Source organism: Polyodon spathula, chromosome 3 (assembly GCF_017654505.1).
Source record: "Polyodon spathula isolate WHYD16114869_AA chromosome 3, ASM1765450v1, whole genome shotgun sequence".
In the NCBI taxonomy this organism is placed as follows: Eukaryota; Metazoa; Chordata; class Actinopteri; order Acipenseriformes; family Polyodontidae; genus Polyodon; species Polyodon spathula.
The window spans coordinates 45074707-45099920 of NC_054536.1; the positions used below are offsets into that span (position 1 = coordinate 45074707).

A 25214-nucleotide genomic window follows, 5' to 3' on the forward strand; every position below is an offset into this window, starting at 1 on the left:
TGGGGATTTGGTCAGAATTAATGGTCTCCTCAATGCTGAGAAGTACAGGCAGATACTTATCCATCATGCAATACCATCAGGGAGGCATCTGATTGGCCCCAAATTTATTCTGCAGCATGACAATGACCCCAAACATACAGCGAAAGTCATTAAGAACTATCTTCAGCGTAAAGAAGAACAAGGAGTCCTGGAAGTGATGGTATGGCCCCCACAGAGCCCTGATCTCAACATCATCGAGTCTGTCTGGGATTACATGAAGAGAGAGAAGCAACTGAGGCTGCCTAAATCCACAGAAGAACTGTGGTTAGTTCTCCAAGATGTTTGGGCCAACCTACCTGCCGAGTTCCTTCAAAAACTGTGTGCAAGTGTACCTAGAAGAATTGATGCTGTTTTGAAGGCAAAGGGTGGTCACACCAAATATTGATTTGATATAGATTTTTCTTCTGTTCACTCACTTTGCATTTTGTTAATTGATAAATATAAACTATTAACATGTCTATTTTTGAAAGCATTCTTACTTTACAGCAATTTTTTCACACCTGCCTAAAACTTTTGCACAGTACTGTGTGTGTGTGTGTGTGTGTGTGTGTGTGTGTGTGTGTATATATATATATATATATATATATATATATATATATATATATATATATATATATATATATATATATATATATGAACACTCACAAGTACCACAAAACAAGGTAACTTGAGGTATGCTGCAGTAGGAAACTTAAAGGGAAAAATAAATTCACTAAAATGACTCATCTGGGAGATGTACAGCCTCTTTATCCAGTGACAGTGACTAACAGTCAGTCATTATTGCCTAATTGTAGGATGGTAATTTGAGTGCAGGCACAGCCAAAATCAGGTTCTCCAAAACAGTGCTACATTTGAAGAACAGATGGCAAATACTTACTGGAAGTGTACTTGCTGGTTTCAAAGACCCCGATTAGCACTTATCTTGGACTACACTAAAATTTTACTTTAGGTACAGCCTTTAATGATAAGAGCTAATCAGGTTCTGTGGAACCAGGTGTAGAAGTTAAAAACAGTACCGTAAGCTTGGATAATAAATAAATAAACACAATTCCACTGGTTTTCCTGAATATGTATTACCAGTAAAGGAGGAAACAAGTTTTCTATTGGTGTCTGTGGTATTTCTGAAATAGAGGGTGGCAGGCTTCTGCAGTAAATGACTACACTGGTTAAGGTGGCTTGGAGCAAGAGGTAAAAACAGATGGTACCCCATTCTGGAATATTTTATTTATTTATTTATTTATTTATTTATTTATTTTATTTATTTTGTGTTTTCATTGTTTATTGTTTTTTTTTTTTTAAGGCTGTGGAATTTGTTGGGCCAAGGTCAACGTTACCTCGACCTGTGAAATCAGCACCTGACACAGCACCAACGGACAACACAAGGTAATGATCACAACCTTAAGTATCTCTGTAAGAAGAGGTCCACTTCTACAACTTTTAACTGCTAAACAATTTCAGTTTGCGAAATTTCTACTGTTCTGTAAACTATCAAAATCACACCACCCTAGGAACCAAGATGACATGTAAAGACCCAGTGCTTTGAGAAATTGGCTTCATACTTAGACATGCATGCATTCTGCGTTTGCAGTTTTAATATTTGTACTTTTCTCCTCAAGGGAGAAACAGTATTCCTTTATCCCTAGGAATATGAGCCCTGTTAACCCTTGCAATGAGTCAGACTATTGATAGTGCGGTGCACAGGGTCAAAGCACAAAATCAAACAGAATTACTATGTTGAGTTGCTGTGCATGTCTGCTGGCTCTAAAGTGTAAGAACATAGATGGAAATCTGTTTCAAGCCAGCCATTTGACAACAGCATAGACAAACAAGTAATTTTCAGCTGTACATTTTTGACTTCAGGGATGAATGTTTGTTCTCTCAGGTTCCAAAAAAAAAATAAAAAAATGATGTCCCATATTGTTCAGCGATATACACTGAACAAAAATATAAACGCAACATGCAACAATTTTAAAAGATTTTATTGAGTTAACAGTTCATATAAGGAAATCAGTCAACTGAAATAAATTCATTAGGCCCTAATCTATGGATTTCACATGACTGGGAATACAGATATGTATCTGTTGGTCACAGATACCTTAAAAAAAAAAAAAGGTAGGGGCATGGATCAGCAAACCAGTCAGTATCTGATGTGACCACCATTTGCCTCATGCAGCGTGACACATCTCCTTCGCATAAAGTTGATCAGGCTGTTGATTGTGGCCTGTGGAATGTTGTCCCACTCCTCTTCAATGGCTTTTCGAAGTTGCTGGATATTGATGGGAACTGGAATACGCTGTCGTACACGTTGATCCAGAGCATCCCAGACATGCTAAATGGGTGACATGTCTGGTGAGTATACAGGCCATGGAACAACTGGGACATTTTCAGCTTCCAGGAATTGTGTGGAGATCCTTGTGACATGGGGCCGTGCATTATCATGCTGAAACATGAGGTGATGGCAGCAGATGAATGGCACGACAATGGGCCTTAGGATCTCGTCGTGGTATCTCTGTGCATTCAAATTTCCATCGATAAAATGCAATTGTGTTTGTTGTCCGTAGCTTATGCCTGTCCATACCATAACCCCACCGCGACCATGGGGCACTGTTCACAACGTTGACATCAGCAAACCACTGTCCCACACGACTCCATACACACTGTCTGCCATCTGCCCGGTACAGTTGAAACCGGGATTCATCTGTGAAGTGCACACTTCTCCAGCATGCCAGTGGCCATCGAAGGTGAACATTTGCCCACTGAAGCTGGTTACGCCGCCGAACTGCAGTCAGGTCAAGACCCTGGTGAGGACGACGAGCATGCAGATGAGCTTCCCTGAGACAGTTTCTGACAGTTTGTGCAGAATTCTTCGGTTGTGCAAACCCACAGTTTCATCAGTTGTCCAGATGGCTGGTCTCAGACGATCCCGCAGGTGAAGAAGCCGAATGTGGAGGTCTTGGGCTGGCGTGGTTACACATGGTCTGCTGTTGTGAGGCCAGCTGGACGTACTACCAAATTCTCTACAACGACGTTGGAGGCAGCTTATGGTAGAGAAATGAACATTCAATTCTCTGGCAACAGCTCTGGTGGACATTCCTGCAGTCAGCATGCCAATTGCAAGCTCCCTCAAAACTTGAGACATCTGTGGCATTCTGTTGCTCAGTAGAAGAATTTAAATCGGAATTCAATGTAATTTCTAGTACTAACTTCCCACAGAGCATTTCTCGTCGTTTTCCAGACATTGTTGACATTTTGTGACTGGGTTTGTTGTGTGTAATTCCATAAATATCTGGCAGATGGCGCAAGAGACCACTACAAGATGTAAAAGACATCTAGTGTTGCTATATCAGATTGTCAGCAGTTTTGTAGACTCAGTAATTCAAGTTCAAAGTTCAAGTTCAAAGCTCATAATTTGCAGAACATACCAGTACTTTCGTACTCCCTGGGGACCATTAATTCAATGACGTACTGGTAAGTTTGTACTACTCAAAGGGTTAAAAACATTTTTAAAAACAGGTTAAACAGGTTTAAAAGGCATTGAATTGCAACAAAACACTCAGTACTGTATCTCCAGCCAAGCCCCACCCCATGTTTGCTGTATTTTTCACATACCTCTTTATAGACATTGATCACCAAACTCCTCAATAATGCAATCCAAGTCATTATTTTTTTACTATAACATCTCAAAAAGGTCTGCAAATGTCCGTTATTGTCTTTGAGTGCCGGATGTGGAAGCAGCTATCTTGTTTGTTTATGTCCGTGTTATGTTTGTGGTGCAGGGACTATGTGTATTGCTCAGATCTGCCCCTTTTTTTCAGCTTCTCTCCTCTCCTATCAGTCTCACTCGGCCATTGAAAGGTTTTCTCCTGGCTGGTAGCTCCCTCTTCTGGGCTTCCAGCTGAACTGTAGCAGGGGGAACTGGTCTCCTGCCCCCCCCCCCCCACCCCCCTTCTTCATGACTTTGTGGGACTCCGGCCACCGTACATCCTGCCACGAAAGTGCGGCTGGGGGAGCTGGTCTCCTGACTTCTCCCACCTTCTTTGTAGCTGACAGCCACCTTTTCTGAGGCGCCGGCCTCGGTGCTTCCTGCGGTCCTGCAGGACTAGCAACGGCCCCAGGTGGCGCAATCCAGGCAGCGGCCCCAGGCGAAGCAGAGCCGGCAGCAACCCCAGGCGAAGCAGAGCCCTCAGCAACCCCAGGCGAAGCAGGACCAGCAGCAACTCTAGGAGAAGCAGACAAGAGACAGGCAACCCCAGGTGATGTGGGACCCTTGGCAACCCCAGGCGAAGCGGAACCCTCGGCAACCGCAGGCTAAGCGGTACCCTCGGCAACCTTAGGGGATATAAGAGAGACACAGGCAGCCCCAGGCGATGCGGAGCAACAGGCTGCCCCAGTCCCTCGGAAGGCTACAGCGGCAGTGGACCCTCGGGAGGCGACGGCGGGAGGAGAGCTAGGCCTAACTGTGGTGCTGGGGTTGGCCCTCTTCACAGCCACTGCAGCCAGGCGGTTTTCCCTCGTGCTCCCCTCAGCAACCTATGCAGGGGCTGCTGAGATCCGGCAGCATCCTGCCCTGGTCCCTCCAATGCTGAAGGGAGAGCCAGCTCCTGCTGCTCTCCTCCTGGTGGTGGTGGAGACAGAGGCAGCTCCTGCTCCTCTTCTCCTGGTGGTGGTGGTGGTGGAGACAGAGGCAGCTCCTGCTGCTCTGCTCCTGGCAAAGGCGGCAGGAGCTCCTGCCCTTCTGGCAGCAAAGGTGGCAGGGGCTCCTCCCCCTCTGGCTGCAGTGGGGAAACCAGCAGGCATGGAAACAGCAGGTATACTCCCTCTGCTGGTAGAGGCAGGAGTGACAAGCAGTCCTCCCATGGCGGTGGAGGTGGAACCAGCAGGTATTCTCCCTCTGCTGGTGGAGGTGGGAGCGACAAGCAATCAGACGACCATCGTTGTTCTCTGTAGTCTGCTGCCTGCGAAACACTACAATAGTGTTGACAAGGCTGCTAACGGCTTCATTGCATAAAAAGATGTTGTTCGCTTTGCCAGCAGTAGATTTAGTAGTTATCTGCATTACAATTAGCAGGTCACTCGTGATCTCTGCATCATCACTTTGGTTCACTCCCGCAGCAACTTTTTAAAGCTGGGCTGTACAGAATCTGCAGATTTCTGTGGTTGGAGTTGAGTGACGTCACAGAGCTGCCCTTGAAGAACGCATCTCTGCGATTCTGTGCAGAACTGCAGAAATCTACACTACAAGAACATGACCAATATCAACCGCACATTTAATTAGTTGCTTATCAGTGCACAGGAGAGATGCCCAGAGAGCTTTATATTAGGCTGAAGCACCTTTATGAGAAGTGGATGAGACCCCAGTTAAAGATTGTGAAGGAGATTGGAGAAGTCATCATTATGGAGCAGTGTCACAAAGACGGTCGAAGTGGGTGGCGTCAGAACCAGGGGAATGAAATACACAGACAGGACGGATGAAATGAAATGATGGTGGCGCTTGCTTGCGCTGGTTTATTGTAAAATAAACAGAAACAACAGGACACGGCACTGGTAGCCAAAATAAACAAACAAACAAAAATGGACTAATACTAAACAAAAATACTGTGAGCAGATTGACAAACAAACATGGTGAGTTAAATAAACAAGTATCGTGCAAGTATAATAGCAATTGAAATTCAAACTCTCCTACTCACCCATTCTCCACTCACCGAACACCCAACCGCGAGTGAGTAAAACGTGTATCTATATATACTGTTGTGCTGGGATTCAATTACTAATTAATTATTCACTTGAATCCCAGCACGTGAATTAATTATGTGCAACCTCGTGCTCACATATTAACTACTTTAAATGTATGTGAAGTGATGTACAATCCCGTGCATAAATACAAATATACATTTTAAACACTCGTGTTACACAGACCCGTTTATATCCTGTGTACCAATGACTATACACCAACATTTAACAAACCACCCGCAACATAACAGATAATATACACAGGGGCGGGCACTTTCTCACAAGCAGTTTCTACGCATTCTCGGCCCTGAGTTGTAGGTCTGGATAAGGAAGCTGAATCCAACAGCCCAGGAAGCAGTGGGATTGGCAGAAATATTCATGACGGCCTGGAAAGGAGCCAAGAGTTATCGACTAGGCAGATGGTCGCCCAACCAGCCTAAAAGTGACAAAGTGGGAAAAATGGTTGTGGTCAATCTCAAGTCAGTTTAACTCAGTATCTAGTTAGCCTAGCAAACCATCTAGTGGGTCAGTGAACTGAGATGTTTTAATTGTGGTCAGTTAGGTCAGCTAAAACCATGGTGTCCAGCTAGGAAGACTAAAGCTACTAATTTTTGTTATGTACCCAGAGATGCAGAGGTAGGAAGGCAAGCCTTGGAACAACAAATCAGTGTTGTGAACAACAGCCAGACTGTGCTAGTTTTATTAGATTATGGTACTTCCCGAGCAGTTGGTGCCTCTGGAAAGATGGAATGAGGAGGCTAAACTAAATCTTAGATGTACGCATGGGGATGTGAAAGATTACCTGACTGATGATGTTTATTTGGTTATTCGACGGACGGCTTATTTACTCCCAGTAGTTTTAGGCCAGGTTATGCCTATCATGCAAGAATTACTCTCCCAAAGTAAACATTGCAATGTAGTCACTAGAGCCCAGGCTAAACAGCAGAGTGAGAATGATGAGTGTTTAGCGATAATGCCATTTTCAGGGGTAAATATAGAAGTGGAGCCAGAAGCCTAAGAAAGTAGAGATAAATTTCAGAAACCTGTACAGTTACAATTGGTTGAACAGTTGGAATTACCTGACACACCTCTTCCAGTAGACTGGGAGATGCCTCAAGATATAGCTAGCTTGCAAAGAAATGATACATCTTTGAAACTGTTGTTTGAGAAACTGATTATGGTTGATGGAGAGAACCAGAAGCCAGAAGGGTTAGGTTTGAGAGATTCATTTTTTACCGGAGGTATGGACATACAGACCAATTAATTGTGCCAGAATGTCTTTAGGACATTTAATACATTGGTCAGGACACCAGGGGCAGGAAAGGTTTTATTGGCTGGGTTGTTATACTAATTTCACTGATTTTTGTAAAAGTTGCCCAGGTTGTCAGTTAACTTTTCGTGTGAGATCTGTCCGTGCACCCTTACAGTCATTGCACATTATTCATGTACCTTTTGAGAGGATAGGGATGGATGTTGTAGGTCCATTGGAGAGGAGCAAGTCAGGGAATATATATATATATATATATATATATATATATATATATATATATATATATATATATAATAGAATAATATATATATATATAAGTATAGAGTGATTAACAGTCACAGTAGTGTACCCTACCCTGAGGCTAGACAGGTGGCATATGCTCTAATTCAGTTATTCTCCAGAGTAGGAGTACCACGCAAGACTTTTACAGACCAAGGTACTAACTTTTTGCCTAACCTCTTTAGACAGCTTTAAAAATTGCTAGGGATTAAAGATCACCCTGTACCACCCTCAAACAGATGGCCTAGCTGAACGAGTCAATAAGACTCTGAAAAACATGCTAATAAAGTTTGTGAATGAGACTGGTACTGACTGGGACAAGTATCGTAGCAATTGTTTATATTTAATAAGCTTTACTTTGCTTTACCTCCCAACCCTTGTTCCACCTCCGAACACACTCTCCCTGTGCAGCCAAAGCTGCATGTCTTTTATATTATGGTCAAGAGATTAAGTAGCTATTAATTATCTTGTTAACCCCTTGGCCATAGTTTTGCATGAGTTTAATAAACCTGTGTGACTGTCAGCTAATTTAATAATTACTAGCTGATAGTCACCCAGTCTCACGAGTAACTACAAATAATAACAACATCTTGGCTCATGTGCTAAAGATGAGGGATCATTTGGAACAGATGACTGCGCTGGCACATGACAACCTACAACAAGCCCAGAAATATCAGAAGAGATGGTATGATTGATCTGCCAGATCTCTGACTTTTGAGCCAGGCCAAAAAATGGTGCTACTTCTGCCAACTCAAAATAGCAAGCTGCTGGCAATTTGACAGACTGCATGAGGTCCACCATAAAATGGGAATTCTCACCTATGAAGTGGCCTTGCCGGATCATAATAAGATAAAGCATTAATTCCATGTGAACTTGTTGAAGGAATGGATGCCTCCAGTGGAACCCCTTCATACTAACTTGTTTGTGCGAGCCATTGAGGTGAGGAGGAGGAAGAGCCTGTAGAGCAGTTCTTCCCTGTAGAAGTATCTGCACCAATGGCTTTGATCATCTTACACAAACTCAACCTATGACCAAGAAGAATGTGAGATCATTCTTGGGTCTTGTAGGATGGTATTGCCGCTTCATCCCAGACTTCTCTGCTTGAGCTGAAGTTTTAACTGATCTAACAAAGAAGAGTAAAACCAATAAGATCTGGATGGAGCAGTTTGAACAAGATTTGAATTACCTAAAAGGGGTGCTATGTCAGGATGCTGTGCTGCAGAGCCCAGACTTTAAGAAGCTGTTCACTGTCCAAACGGACGCTTCTGTCGTAGGACTGGGAGCCGTGCTACTTCAAGGAGAACCAGGTCAGCAAAGACCTGTTGCCTTTGTTAAATGAAAGTTGTTTCCCTGGGAAAGCCGATATTCGACTGTGGAAAAGGAATGTTTGGCTATTAAATGGGCTTCAGATTCCTTAAAAGATTACCTGCTTGGCAGTGACTTTATTCTGGAGAAGGATCATCAGGCTTTAGAGTGGCTAGACAGAATGAGAGATACCAACTGTCGTGTCACATGGTAGTACTTGTCAATTCAACCTTTTAAGTTTACAGTCCAATATTGGGCTGGAGTACAGAACAAAACAGCAGACTACCTTTCTCGCATTCCTGAGAGCAAGAAACCAGAGGTGGAGGGAAATGTGAGGGAGGTGTTAATTCCAACCCTCACTAAAAACCTTAATTTTACACTGGTTAAAAGGACTGAACGGTGTTGAAAGGACTGTAATAAAACATTAACTGTACTAACTGCTTGTACTTTTAATTTGTAATTGTACATTTAAACCATAGCTTATGCTTTGCAAAAATATGTAAATCTGTGTACTTACCGGTGGGAGGGGGGTATCGGTGGTGTTTCCTGGAGACCTGTGAAAGAAAGAAAGAAACGTTAGTAATCTGTGATGAGTTTTCCCCTCCCCAAACCACAAAGGTGGAAGAGGCAGAGTGCTATTACAAACAAACAATACAGTGTTGTGTTCATATTGTGGGGACGCATCTTAAAAATATATATACTTATCTTGCAGTCTACGAGAAAAATGGTTATTCGTTTAGACAGTGTTTGAGACAACATAGCGGTTCCTGCCCCGTATGTGGAGGATTTCCCCTTGAGTAGGATAAGTAAATGTGCTTACTGTAATCATAAAGACCCTTTTGTTTTCAAAATAACTCTATTCTGTTTCTTCACCAATATTATATCACATTGTGTATATACATAATTGTATGATGCTTAAGTCCTTTATTTTTAGTTAAAATAGGCTAAACAGCCATTTACTGTATACAGTTGCAGTTAACACATTTTATTTTTTCAAATTAACCTTGTACAAATACTACTGCAAATTAATAATAATAATAATAATAATAATAATAATAATAATAATAATAATAATAATAATAATATATTTGCTAATAAGTACACTATCTAAATTGTTTGTAATTATTCAAAGCATGTTGTTCCTTTTTAAAAAAAATAAAATGACAGGGACCGCAAATTATTAAAACCATCTTTATTTCTCGGTATATGTGTTTATTTTGTGTCACATTGCTATGACAGCTCGCTTTCTTGCTCTCCCCAGTTCACGCCGTGGTTGTCAGAAACAAACAAACAAAAAACATTTGAAAAAACACCAAAAAATATTCTGTGTTTTAAGCTAATCATTGGTACAATCAAAATATTTATTTAAATAACAATAAAAACAAACAACAAAAAGACAGTGTGTTAAAGCGTGTTTGAAACTAAACCAATAACTAAGTGCTTTACAATAAAACAACTGGGAAAAACACAATCCAGGATAGTTTTTGTATAAAATAATTTTTGATAGCATTTTTTTAAAATAATTCTCACCGATATACTCAAATGTTACACTTTTGTTTCTTTGACATCCACTGGCGTCTGCACCTGTTTAACAAAGTAAAAAAGTTACCGTCAAAAGTTTTCATAGCTCAATATATGGTTATTTGGGGTATGTACACTTTTGACGACAGATACTCCCCAATGTAAACAGTTAATAAATTCAGATATTCAGGACACTTGTGTATCAAGTCGTTCTCTTTTTTGTGAAGCTGCAATGACACTGCAGCTTATTCCTGTTTAGATTCCGTGTGGGAAAAACCGAGTGGCACTCACGTCGTGTGTGAGCTGTTCTAAAGTCGGGTGAGTTTACACTATCTTCCGGATGGACCCAAGCTGGTGCTGAGCCATGTTTTTAGTTGGCCTTTTTTAGGACAGCTGCGAGTAGGCAGCGTGCTTTTCACTGCAAAAAAAAGACCTGAGACTGCCCAAAGCCATCCTAAAAATGGCCAGAGTAAACGCACCATAAAATAAAAAAAAAAAATGTGAGGAACAACTCAATGAACCTGTGTACACCTAAAAACATCTGGTTATGAAAGGCTTCGTGTAAACAGGAACACAACCATACTTTAACTAGAACCGCCAGCTTTTCGAACTACCTAGAACCGCCACTTGGGGTCACTTTGACTCATACATTTTTAAACTGCTTTGTTATGAAAATGAAAGGCATACTGTCGGATACGACTGTTTTATTCATGAACATCATATATAATATTTGCATCACAGAAACACTGTATTTAAATGGCAAATTAAACATAAAAGGCTTTATTTTTAAAATGAGCGCATATACAGCACATCTACAAACTGAAAAAATATGATAAAATACACATTTCAAAAGAAATGGGTATGTACATATACCCGTGTACAGGTAAATCATTATTTCTAATACTACATAAAAAGAAAATTTAACACTACTTCTGATATGACGGCTGTATTGTACTCTGTGGAGGAGCGTACGCGTCTGCCAGCTGACTGTGCCTGCATCCAGGAGTTGTAAGCAGACACAGTTCCATTGAACACTATTGTGTAAACACATGTAAACTGGCACATACAAACCTTCAAAACCAACATGTTTTTTTTTTTCTAGAAGTAATATATAAAAAAGTATATATAACATACATTTCATATTAGGCAGATAAGTTGTTATCTATCCTACCTGTCATTTCATTTTGCTGAATGGATCTGAGTGCAACTTGCCGTATTCCAATCAAAATGACTACTTTCAAGATTAAATATTTCCTTCTGCTATATTCCCAGTTGCAGTTCTTGAACAAAACAAAGGATTATTGTCTCCCAGGTATATTGAAAAGTAAGCAACTAAGCTTTCAGTCATAGCAATCTCTGTCTCACAGTCTACAAACAAAGAAAGATAAAAAAAATAAAAACGTGTTCAAGGAGGAGGAGGCGTGTCTTGTCTGCTGCATTTACAAAAAAAAATAGAATATCTTACATTATATAAAAGAAAGACATGTAATGCCTGAGTCATATTGACCCACGTGGCAGTTCCAGGTAAAATTGTTTATAACGTTATCATTTTACGATTTTGTTTATCAAACACCGTCAGGATATTTAATTCATATATTTAGGAAAAGTGAAAAATGGACATACACATATGATTTACAACGGAAGAGTAATTAACATTTTAAATGTGAAATGGGTCAAACTGACCCGCATGGCAGTCCTAGTGTTAAAATACATCCGCCTTTTAAATACTGGATTCAGATTTCCTGACCAGATTATATAGTTCTGCATAGTTGAAGACACATAAAAGTATTGATTATGTCTTGAGCTGTAATGTATCCTTAGATTTTACAAACATTATTGGTTCTCATTTTACTATGCTGAGATTCTTTATATTCAAAATATGAAACAATTTCAAATACAACTTTTGATAAACTGCTGAAGGTCATATGATCTGATTGCAGCTAGGCCACTGGAGTGAGTTTGAATTATAACACATCAAGGTGATTACTGTTGTTACCAGGAAGCTGCTGCAACTTTTGATCTATAGCGTATAAGCAAAGAACAAGAAAAAATAAGAGACGAAAAAAATGATTTAAAAGCCTTGGCTAGTGCTCCTTTAAATGATGTAAATGTATTGATTACACTTCCTTGTCTACAATTTTAAGTGGGTTTAATGCAAGATTATGATGTTGGTGCTTCATTTAACTGGGCTGGAGGGAATACAACAAGGAGGATGATAATGTGTCTGAAAAAGATACTAAGTGCTAAACTGTTGTAATGTTGGAATGTATTTTCTGTTGTTTTGGCCAGGTTACAATATTTGCACTATTAAGATTATTTGATAAATATTATTTGTTAGAATTAAAACAGATGTAGAATATTTAAGTTGCTATATGATAGGTGTTATTTTATTCTGAATACACTACAGCAAAAATTATTATTTGGTGGTTTGCGCAATATTATGCTACTGTTGCTTTAATTGGAAGAGATATGCGCTGTGACGTTGCTGCTCATTGAGTTCTGTATTTTAATTCAGTAAACAAAAGGAAAAACTTGTGCCTAAGGAAATATGATATTGAACGAAGAAATCTCTTCTTGGATTTTGTTTGTACACTTTGCGAACCCAGCTAAACATTACCGGCTTACACTGTTGCTGTCTGCTTGTACACATGCATTTGCCTTTTAGCGTAAGGGACCAGAGTTCAGGTAATCGAATACATGAAAATATTGCACCCTGTGCATTCAAATAGGAAACTATTTGAAATTCCCATCTCTAATCCCAATAATGAACACTATTAAAAACAATATTCATAATAAAAAATAATAATAAATCGGCATGAGTATGAGTGTTGGGGACGATGGAAACAGGGTGTCGTTACTGAGGTATAGGGGCGCCAAAGCAGCAAGCAGCAAGAAACAAATATTAAAGCACATGGGCACCAAGGGTACAGAAGCACCGAGGACACTGAGTGCAGCTAGGCTCTAGGGCACCAAGAAGCCGATGCACCGAAGAAGCAAGGGCGCCAAGTTCACCAAGCACTGAGGAACCTGGGAATACAACACTGGTGGACTGAAGTATTGCGGCACAGAGTGCAGGTGGTTATCGATGTGCTGGGGTGTGGGGCACCGAGGGCACCGAGTGCGTAAGCACAGAGGGAACTGTGGAGGTGCTTAGCCTTAACCGCGTGCAGTCACACAACCCGGAGTAACACATAGCATACACTGAGGTGAATACACATGCTTGAGTGGCTGTGGTTAGGCACAGGAGAGCAGTACAGAAAAGCACAGCATGTGCAAATGATTTGGACCGCGTGCAGTCATACACAACTGGGGTGGAGCACAGGCTGAAGAGCTGTGTTAGAGTAGAGAGAATGTACTGCTTGTGACTTATTTTTTATTTACGCAAGAGAAGTAAAGTAAAAAAACACACATACAACAGCAAACTGTGGGGTAGAACAGTCACCATGCCAGATGGGAGAACTGTGAAAATGTTTGTTTTATTTTTTTTATTTTTAGCCAAGCTCACCGAGCAGGCAGGCCGAGAAAATCCGGCAGAGTCGACTCAACATTGGGAAGAGACAGAGCCAGATTTTTTTTTTTTTTTGCTGCAAGCAGGAGAAAAAATACACAGAGCCGCGGCATTAGAAAGCGGACTACAATTACAAAGTGATGCAGGCTGTTGAAAAGACAGAGAAATATTTAACAAAGCGCCGTTACGCATTGTTTATAGCTCAGTTCACAAATGCCAAGTTTCTGATTCCGGGGGAGTGGCAAGCTGACTTCCACAATATAAATATTGCAGGGGAACTCCAGAAAAACTCGAGTGAGAGCTCATTCACACAGACTTAATCACAGCAACTGGAGAGGTTAGTATACCTACCTTACCTACCTGATGTGAGAAGCAAAAGAGGAAGTGAGCTCCGTGGAGTGACTGTTCTCTCGCGGGGCGGGACCAAGGACATCACTCCCCGAGGGGGCCTATCGGCAGCTCTGACATAAAATGCTCACTAAATACCTGACCTGTGGCAGGCATATCCCAAGTATTGGTTGGTGGTCGTCTTCAAATTGAAAAGGAACTAACCGCCTTTTCACGCTGGGAACACTTGTAAGTGTGCCAAGTACGGTACACTTACGAGTGTGCTTGGCGCTTTTCAGTGGAAACCTCCTCGGATCGTTTCTCTTTCAGCCTGAATGTGTACACTTGGAAATGTACTGAGTTCACTTCCATCTTTTCAAGTGCCCGAGAACACTTCCCTTTCACATTACACATCTGCAATTGTACTGAGAACACAGTGAATAGCTAATAAAAGCAAATAAAACAAAACTTGGTACAGTTTGATACATGATATGTAAAAACATATGAATTTAACATTTGGCAGCCTTAATTTAATATAATTTAATATAATAATAAAACGTTTTGCACTTACTGTTCATAAGCCACTTATCTCATGCATTTTTTTTTAACTTATTCTATTCTGTGGTAGAAAATGCATCTGATCTATATGATGGATACAGTAGCAATATTATGATCTTGGCAAAACCGAACAAAACACAATTGTTTTCTTTATAGCACTGGAACAAATATTCATCTTAATTAAAATGTATTCACATCACTGAATTTACAAATTAAAGTAAAACTACCTTTCAAATGACCACTGCATGAGAGAAGTGTGAATGAAATAAAACCCTGTATTACTATAGCCTACTTTGTTTTCAAACTATTTTCTTGTGGGGTCTGTTGTTTGCACAAAATCTCACCCGGAGTTTGTAGTCTCTCAGCTACTGGCACTGTTACGAAAACAAATTTCAAGTTATCATTTGTTTATTATATAGGCCCGCCTAATGTAACATACAGATCTGGAAAAAATTAAGAGACCACTGCAAATTTTTCTTAAATCAGCATCTCTATATGTATGGCAGCCATTCCATTCCAGTGTCTGTTGAATTCCAACACAGGCACACCTTATTCTACTGAATGAGGTACTGATTAGGGGATCACCTGAACCAAATCTTATTTAATGAGGAAAAGTATAAAAACCACTCCGGTGGTCATCACTATGCTCTTGCAATAGGACCAGCTAGATGGCAAAATAGTGCTAGTAGTACCTCAAAAGTAATTGGAATCAAAAAATAACTATTGACCATGCCCAAAGAGTTGAAAAGGAAAGTTTTGTGTGTGAGTGAGGAAAAGAAGGGTTAAATTCTGGCTTTACAGGCAGAGGGATACAGTGAGCGTCGGGTTGCATCCATCCTTAAAATTTCAAAGACGGCAGTTCATAAGAACAAGGTCAAGCAGCACACATTGGGGACAACAAAGCTACAGACCGGCAGAGGGCAAAAATGACTCTCCATTGACCAGGATGACCGCCAACTCATTCGAATGTCACTCAGCAACGGTAGGATGACATCAAGTGACCTACAAAAAGAATGGCAAACGGCAGCTGGGGTGAAGTGCATGGCGAGGACGGTTCGAAACAGGCTCCTAGGGGCAGGGCTGAAGTCGTGCAAAGCTAGAAAAAAAGCCCTTCATCAATGAGAAGCAAAGAAGAGCAAGGCTGAGGTTTGCAAAAGACCATAAGTATTGGACCGTAGAGGATTTTATCAACATTATATTTATGTTCAAATGCCATGTTTAATTATTAAATCCTTGGTAAAACATGGGGAGAAAAAATGGAATTTGCTATTCACAAAAATGTAAAAATGAGTAGCCCTAAAGATGGTTGCAATTGAAGGCAGTGCACATGGCAGTGTTATATACAGTAGTATAAAGCAATTATATGCAGGTCACCAGTTAAGCATGCAGTTTATATCTATGATAACAACTGACAAGGCTGCATTTATGATAAGATCTCAGACAGGCTAAATATACTCTTCATAATCAGGATGAGTCAGATTTAAAGCAAATTATCAAATTGTTGAGATACTTGTGTTGGCAATATTGTTTCAAAATTGTATAACGCAACAAAAGTAAATATTAAAAGGGTTAATGCACGGCCAAAGGTTTCTCACTGATAATTTACCCTTTCTCACTTAAACCAGTAAGTTTCTCAGTACCTAAAAAGCTTAGAGGGAACGCTGGGATTACAGAGCTCGAAATTAACTGCAGCCATGTTGCAATTGCCGTGGGTGCCCTTCTCAATTGCCCCAATGCCCATCAAAATATATCTATTCACAGCAATTATGGCCGCAAAACAACAAACAAGCACGTGGATTGCTTCTGCACGTAATAATCTCAAAAAAGAAAAAAGACCTTGCACATTTTTTTCAAGTCAGTAATTTAGAAATGTTTAAGATAATCACTTGGAAGTTTCTTCCAGATTAAAAAAAAACAAAACAGATTTACTGTAACTCACTCGAACATGGTTCAATGGCAGTTTCACCTTATTTTAATTAACTTTTTTTACCACAATGAAACCAAGATGGTAGGAAATACTTTTCTACATTTGTATTAGTGTTTATTATCATGGTTTGTCCATCTTATGATAAAAGTATGTTTATATTTGTTCAGTTCATCCATAAATGCAACACAGTGTCTGCATTTTGTAAGTTGCATGCGGGAACAATATTTCAGAGTTTAGCGAATAAATTGTGTAGTATATATTCTATCCAAACTGAACAAAATGGTCCCATGGCATAGCAGTAAAAGCCAATGCCGTCAGTGCAGGGAGCTACGTCCTCGTAGGCATAAATCTAATCTAGGCTGCTGGTTGCCGGGCTGGTGGGGCCGCCCAGCGGCAATGCAGTCGGCCAGATTGCCATTGGGGAGGTTTGATTTCCCGGTCAGGGATCTCACTGCATTTCGTTACACGCCTACTCCCTGTCTGCCAAGCACTGAATTGCTCTCTGTGTAGTCTCGGTAATGATAACTGTGTTTCTCAGAACACTGAAGCTGTTTGCTAAAAAACTTATTTTCTGACCATGTTGGCACAAAAGTCACCCACATGCCAGCAAGCCAGTAGACACACAGGGCAGTTAATCTAGCAGCAAAAAATCTACAGAAGCAGCTTTTGCCAAAAAACACAATTTGCTGTACAAATAAAAAGTTATTAAGTTTTTTTTGGCCTTGGTGCCACCTACAAATTGCTTGAACTGAAGGTCATTTTGGCCTTGCCCTTTCTTTTCCAATATTGAGCATGATGTTAGCGCCACTGTTTAAGGTTATGGAACATCAAACATCTTTCAATACATATAGTGGAGCGGCTAACCTCAGAATGTGAGGGGATTTGTGCACTTTGTCTTATGAGCATGATATTTGGTATATAACCCAACAACTAATTCCTGATATAGTGCCGCTGACAAGAGCGCCATTACCATGGAAACCATGTTCAAACATTCCATCATGTAATAACAGTGACTAAGTCACTTATCACTCCTGTACCACCCATATAAGCTGGTACTATCTTATTTTCATTTTTATGGATAGTATGTCAACTCTATATTTGTGGGCAGATTCCCTTTCAAGTACGAAATGTAACCATTACCGAATGGGTATTTACCTCCTAAAGACCCAAAACCTGGTAGTAAACAGCGAATGAGGTTACTGCACTGGTGACCCAAATCGTACCGTACCAAGTGTACCACGGAACCGGAACGTACCAAAGGTATCGGACCGAATGTACCACCACCAAATGGTACCGTACCGAGTGTACCACCACCAAGTATAGCACCTTGCAAGGTACTGTACGGCACAGCACTAGTGATTAGGCACCGTGCGGCTGTGAACCGATCGTTTCATCTCGGTTCATTTTGCTGTCTCCTCGGTTCATCACCACTCAGACTCGGTTCAAACGTGGTATAGTGGTACAAAACAGTGATACCATCCCTTGCGGACTGATTTTGAGTCTCGGTTTGTGCTGTTTTTATCTGTTTTTACAGTACTTTGCCTGTAACATATTGTCAGCGGCGTTACTGCAACAGTAATGTACACTACCAAACCGGTGCCAAATTAACCTTGTACAGTCCTGGTTCCGACCAGGGTTTTACAGTCCCCAATCTGGTACCAAGCAGGGCTTGTTGACAGTCCAGTTACTGTTTTTCGCAAGCTGAGGCAACAACTGTATATTCTTAAGGTATATTGCATGCTATTTGCATAATGACTGGGTTTTGTCCCTGTGACATATGAATGGCCAGCCTGCCTGTGGACTAGCAGGTGCTGTTCCTGCATGAGGCAGCAGCACACAAGGAGGCACTGGTAAACCGTATTTCTGCGAGTTTTGTGAGCATTCTCCAAGCGTACAGACCCTAGGGGTTTGCTGCCACAGGTCCAGGGCCCCTTCTCAGGGAGCCATCTGGAGTATCGGCTTCAGTGCACCACAGACACCTGGGTGTTTACTACTGTTCAGACAAGCTACTCACTTCAGTTGAAGCATGGTCCTTCATCCTTTCGGGGCATACCTGCAGCATCAGTCACGACCCACTGTGGTGTCTCAGGAGGTAGCAGCTGTGCTGCAAGAATGGGCTATTCATATGGTATATCCCCTCCAGTTGGAGGACGTGTTCTACTCCATGCCCAAGTGGGATGGTGGCCTCAGACCAATCCTCGACTTCAGGCAGGTCAACCTTTTCTGAGCCAAAGGAGGTTCAAAATGCAACAGCTAAGTTGCCCTAATTCAGGCCAGGTAATTGGTTCACCAAGGTGGACCTCAAAGATGCCTATTGTAGTTATTTATCAGTCTGTCACAGCACCGTGTAGGAATTTTGTCCCACTTCTTCATGCAGAACTGCTTCAACTCATTGACATTTGTGGGTTTTTGAGCATAAACTGCTCATTTCAGGTCCTGCCACAACATCTCAATGGGGTTTAGGTCTGGACTTTGACTAGGCCATTCTAAAACTTTAAATTTCTTGTTCTTCAACCATTCTGATGTAGACTTGCTTCATTGTTTTGGATCATTGTCTTGCTCCATGACCCAGCTGCGCTTCAGCTTCAGCTCACGGACGGATGGCCTGACATTCTCCTGTAGAATTCTCTGATACAGAGCAGAATTCATGGTTCCTTCAGTGATGGCAAGTCGTCGAGGTCCTGATCCCGAAATAATGACCCTATCACCACCATGCTTGACTGTTGGTATGAGGTTCTTATTGTGGAATGCAGTGTTTGGTTTTCACCAGACATAACAGGGCCCATGTTGGCCAAAAAGTTCCACTTTTGACTGGTCTGTCCATAGAACATTGTTCCAGATCTCTTTAGGATCATCCAGGTGCTTTCTGGCAAACTTGAGACGAGCATTCGTGTTCTTCTTAGTGAGAAGTGGTTTCCACCTTGCTACTCTGCCATGAGTACCAGTTTTGCCCAGTGTCTTACTGATGGTGGAGTCAGGAACACTGACCTTAGCTGAGGCGAGAGAGGCCTGCAGATCCCTGGATGTTGTTCTAGGGTTCTTTGTGACTTCCTGGACGATTTTACGCCTTGCTCTTGGAGAGATTTTGGCAGGACGGCCACTCCAGGGAAGATTCACTACTGTCCCAAACTTTCTCGATTTGGACAATATGGCTCTGACTGTGGTTTGTTGGAGCCCCAGAGCCTTAGAAATGGCTGTGTAACCCTTTCCAGACTAATAGGTGTCAGCAACTTTTCTAGAGGTCTTCAGGAATTTCTTTTGATCGTAGCATGATGTGCTTCTAGAACCTGTGTGCTGACAACTTCACTCTGACGGTAAGGGCAAAAGTTAGTCGAATTTATATTGGCCCAAATCAGGCTTGATTGTTAACAAAAGTATTCAAAAAGCTGACCCTAACTAACCCTTTAATTGGGTTGAGTTAAGTAGGGGGGGCAGTAACTTTTTCACACCTGAAGATTGCATGTTTGATTACCTTGCACACCAAACAAATGAAAGAAACACCAAACTTTGGTGTCATTTTTTCTCTCAGACTCACTCTATATACTACTACGACCCATAAAAAGATCTGACCAAATTCAAGGTGTAAAATGTGCAAAAATGCAGAAAATCAGACGGGGGCAAATACTTTTTCACCGCACTGTACATCTAAAGGAATAGTCTACTGCATTATCTGCAAGAAATGCAACAAATTGTGTATTGGGGAAACTAAAAGCTGTTTAGCAGACTGGTTTGTAGAACACTTACAAAGCATTCATATTAACACCACTGCATTTCCAGTAGCCCATCACTTCAACAGTGATAATCACACTGCTGACGACATCACAGTCTATGTGATCAATCAGTGCTATGGAACAAATGTTGCTCGGAAGCAAAAGGAACGTGAGTTTATCTTCAAACTGGGAATTTTTAAGTCTCTGGGAATGAACATTATATTCTAATAATCATGCCACCATCCACAGATGTCTGTACAATTACAATTGTTGAATAACAAGTTTACTGCACTGTGTTTACTTTTCTTTTTAAACAGCTGAAGAAAGGCTTTTGCCCAAAACATCCTAGAAAGATGTTTTCAACCTTTTGTGTACATTTTTTATGGAAAAGAAAGTATACGGAAAATTAACACATGGGACGTCAAATATATATATATATATATATACTATAAAAAGGCAGTGACGACTATCTGTTTCTAGAGAAGAGACTTTGATTCAAACATATCGTTTTATTGAGTGTCATACAAAATACTAGTAATTTATGAGTAAAAATGTACGGGAATACTCATTTGACATTGAATCAGCTCCTATGCTTCAAAAAGGCAGTGACGACTGTCAATCTCAAGTCTAGAGATAGACAAAGATGCAAACTTCTCTGAAACAACAAGTAATAGCAAAATAACTCACGGTAGGAGAAAATGAACATGCTCATTAAATACTCATTTGGACATGGACACGCCCTTATTCATTTGTACTGAAAAGTGCAAACCATACAGAATATTTCAAATGGGTTGGAGTTCAGAGGTGAAGTATTAGATTGTCTTTCTGTATAATACATTAACCCTCAGATATTTTTAGCAGGACTAATTCACAAGTCAAAAATATGTTGAAAAAATATCTTTTAAAAAAGTTATATATATATATATATATATATATATATATATATATATATATATATATATATATATATATATATATATATATATATTATGAGACTCTCTTCTGAGTGAATTTGAGAGTTTAGTATAAAAACAAACTAACCATTAACAGATGTAGATAATGCTAAACTAATCTCTTCCTGCTAGTCATTCAGAAAGGTTTTGTTAAGATTTAACCTAATGTTGTACAGTGTGGAATTATCTTGTACAGTAGTTTTAAATTCTTAGTCAACACAGTTTGTCAAAGTCTTGCAAACACGGGGCTTGAGCAGTTAGAAACAAACTCTAGTTTTACACAGTGCAATATGAAATGTGGACAGCACCAGACAGTTGGGCAGGATCATTCAGGGTATTAAATTAAAGCATTACTCAGTCAACAAAATTCTGTTTCAGTTGTATGCAGCTTCTTTTGCTGAAGGTCTTTCCTACTTTTAATCCCAATGGTTTTAATCTTTCAGATGTTCTATTGTTAAATTATGTAACATTCAGTGGTCCAGATATATAATGTATTGTTCAGACAAACAGTTACACACACAATATTCCCAAATTACTGACCTGAAATCACTATACTGTTTCAGAATTCTATGTAGTGAACATATTATTAAATTGTATTCTGCTAAACTTGTTTCCTAAATGAGAAGGTATCCTATATAAATTCAGTTTGTGTTGGATTACTGTGGCATTTAGAGCAGAGATGATAAATGTAAAACAAAACAAAAAAAAAGTAATTACAGCAAGTTTTGAAGTACATAGTTCTAATTATGGCTCAAAGGAGCATTATGTTTCTACATGTAGTACTATCAGCTTAATGTCATCGTTATCTTTCCCATAAAGTGACAGGAAATTCCTGTTTGAATATGTTGATATCTGTGGATGAGTAGCTCACTTCAGGCTGAAATTATACTTTAGTCCCTAGAGGGTTATCCTAATAGTTGTATAGTGCTTGCCTATGATATGAATGGCAAATACCTTCTATATTAAACATGTGCCTTAATAAACAGGCACAGTGGCTTATAGTAAGGGGAATTCATTTTTTTCTGGTACCTCCATTACATCATATCCAAACTTTTTTAACGCAGCTCTCTGACATTGTTTTGAAAAATGTAAAGCAATTTACATATAATCTTTTATTTTATTGTTATTATTATTGTTGCAGAATGACAAAACAAATGGAAAGGTTGGAAGTTGATCCTAGCAAACATTCACGCATCAACTTGGAAAACATTGTAAAAAAGGAGAAGCCAGTTGCACAAGGACCTCTGAAGTTACACCGCCCAGCCATGTTCGAGTCTTCATGCAATACAGGAGACTTTGACGATGACTCTGATGTTCCACCATTAATATGACAGACCTGAAGCAAACACTATAGGTGTTGCCAAGAAGACACCCAGCAATCCATATTGTAATCCTTTCGTTCTCCCTACACTTGTAAAGCAATGTGCATTTTTTCTACTATATTTATAAGGGCTAAGCAGGTATTCTAAAAATCCAAGTAATTTTCTTTAACATGTTTTAAGTTGTAAAATAAATAAATGAGTTAATTAGACAAAACTAAACAAAATGTTCCCTCTTTTACACTTGTCTACACAATTACTGAGTACCAATAACAATCTGACAGTGTGGTTTTATATATAACCACTGATTATAACTGTGATAATACGTCTTAATTTTCTTTTATCTGTTTGATATAAAATCATTAGGTAGGTCTGTCTACATGATGGATTGCTAATTTCATGACTTGGTACGGCAGTGTGTCATCAATTGTATAGATCAGGAAATATATGACTGAAAGACATCTTTTCTTGTTGTGAATTAACTTATTTAGACATTTTTACATAGTTTATGTAATACCTGACAAGAAAAAAAAAACAAAAAAAACATAAGGGAATTACTAGGATTTGCACATCCCTAATATTTATATTTGCCATATAAATTAGCCTTTTAATAAGTCAGATTGTATAAAATATTTAAATATTACATTTTGTTGAATCATATTTTAAACATATCACTTAGTTATTGCGATCCTTCTGATCTGGTGAATTTGATATATCCTGCAAGTTTTTCAGAAATTTAAAGGCAACACTACTTTTACATTAATTTCTTTAGTGTTTTTTTTTTTTTTTTTTTTCCTTAGTCAGGACACAAACCCATAAGTTGATTATGATAATGTAAACATCACTTTGCAATGACAACCCTAGCTCTTTAAAGAAACCCCAAAATAAAGCCAGGAATTGGGTTCAGAGGATGATAACGCACTGCCAATTACCGGAATACAGAAGGGGAAGAGAGGTTGCTGGTTTATTCAGTGGTGTTCTGCCAGTGCTAATTATCCCATTGTTCCAGTCGCTTTAAATGACTTGTAGTAATACATGTTTCTGTGTTCTAGGACAACTCGCAGTTTTTCATTTTTATTTTATACGTTTTGTGATTCAAAAGGTTTAACTGGAACTTTTTCAACCAATTTACAATAAAGTGATTTCCAATATCCCTTAAATGGACCCTTTTGATAGATAGTCTCTATTTAAATGTCATCTGTTACAGTATTTGTAAGAAATATTTTAACAGAAACCAGAAGTTTACACGTAATAAACAGAAAAGACCTCCTATCAGCCCTCGATCAAAGTGAGACATACATGCTGTCTTCTCTACTGTAATTTAAACTGCCTTAAAATAGGAACATTCAACCTGCAGTTTCCATAAAACACTTCTTTAAAGCTTTTCTCTCAGTATGTAAAATGCATTAAATTGTAAAATCTGGAACTAAAAACATTTAGTTAAAAAATATGAGAGCATTAGATTAGTCTGCTAAATAGTAAATATGAAGCAACAGGCTGTCCCTTGGTACTATATTTCCAAAATCCTTTGAAGACTGTCCCAAAGACATGTGATACATGTAAGTCTAAAATTAAGCTAGCCTTGAAATGAGCAGAAGGTTGAGTTTGATATGCCCCACAGGCAAAAAGGATTTATTGATATACAGTGGCTCTCACTGTGACTCAGTTTTTTGAGGACGGCCTGTTCTAGACAGATTCACAGTTGTGCCATATTCTCTCCATTTCTTAATAATGAACTTTACTGTGCTCCGGGGGATATTCAATGCCTTGGAAATGTTGTTATATCCTACCACTGATTGGTGCTTTTGAAGAACCTTTTTCAGGATTTGCTTTGAATTTTCCTTCGTCTTCATGATGAAGTTTTTGTTAGGAAATGTACTAACCAACTGTGGGACCTCCCAGAGACAGGTGTATTTAACCTGAAATTATGTGAAACACATTAATTGCACACAGATGGACTCCATTCAACTAATTATGTGACTTCTAAAGACAATTGGTTGTACCAGAGCTTATTTAGGTGTGTCATAGCAAAGGGGGTGAATACTTATGCAATCAATTACTTTGTTTTATATTTGTAATTAATTTAGAACAATTTGTAGATTTTATTTTTCACTTTGACATTATGGACTTTTTTTGTGTTGATCAGTGGTAAAAACTCCTAATTAAATAAATTTTGATTCCATGTTGTAACACAATAAAATGTGGAAAAGTCCAAGGGGGGGTGAATAATTTTGAGAGCCACTGTACACACACACTGTTCACGTGACATTACCAGCAGTGGTATTTCACAGAGCACATATATTGGCATCTACGAAAGCAAAACAAAACACTAAAAAAAATCTATAAATTTAAAGGTGCTGAGAATACGGCTTGCACTACTCCTTAATAAATGAACTTGTCCCACTTATACACCTCACTGTACTTTTAAGGGAATCTGCAATCCCTGAACTAATCTTCAATGTTCCATAATAAACAAGCCCTGACTCTGGCTACTTGTCAAGCTGTCGGTAGTTTCGGTTTCTTGTTTAGGCTGCGATCCCAGGTTACCCTCATGGCAATCTGAGGCTTTCAGCAAGGTGTTTACGTCTCTTTGTCTGGGTAGCATGGACTATGTTCAGCCTGTTGGCTTTGGCTTTGCAGCAGTCCTGAAGTGTATAATTGGCACCTTTTTATAGCTGACGCCCTGCTGGAACACCTAACTGCTGATTAGGATCCCACAGCCTGCAATCACACACAACAGGCAGGTTCTCTCAGGAGCATCAGGTATG

At 39.7% G+C, this 25214-nt stretch overlaps 1 protein-coding gene across 1 annotated transcript in view; it reads left to right on the forward strand.

Annotated features, from left to right (window-relative positions):
- The window catches only part of dnaaf11 (dynein axonemal assembly factor 11), a 97792-nt gene extending 75124 nt beyond the window's left edge, over positions 1-22668 (forward strand). The window contains exons 11-12 of the mRNA XM_041245310.1: positions 1340-1422; positions 22269-22668. Coding sequence (XP_041101244.1) covers positions 1340-1422; positions 22269-22458 — 273 coding nt within the window. The 3' untranslated portion in view covers positions 22459-22668. The remainder of the gene's footprint in view (positions 1-1339; positions 1423-22268) is intronic.
- Positions 22669-25214: the final 2546 nt, after the last annotated feature.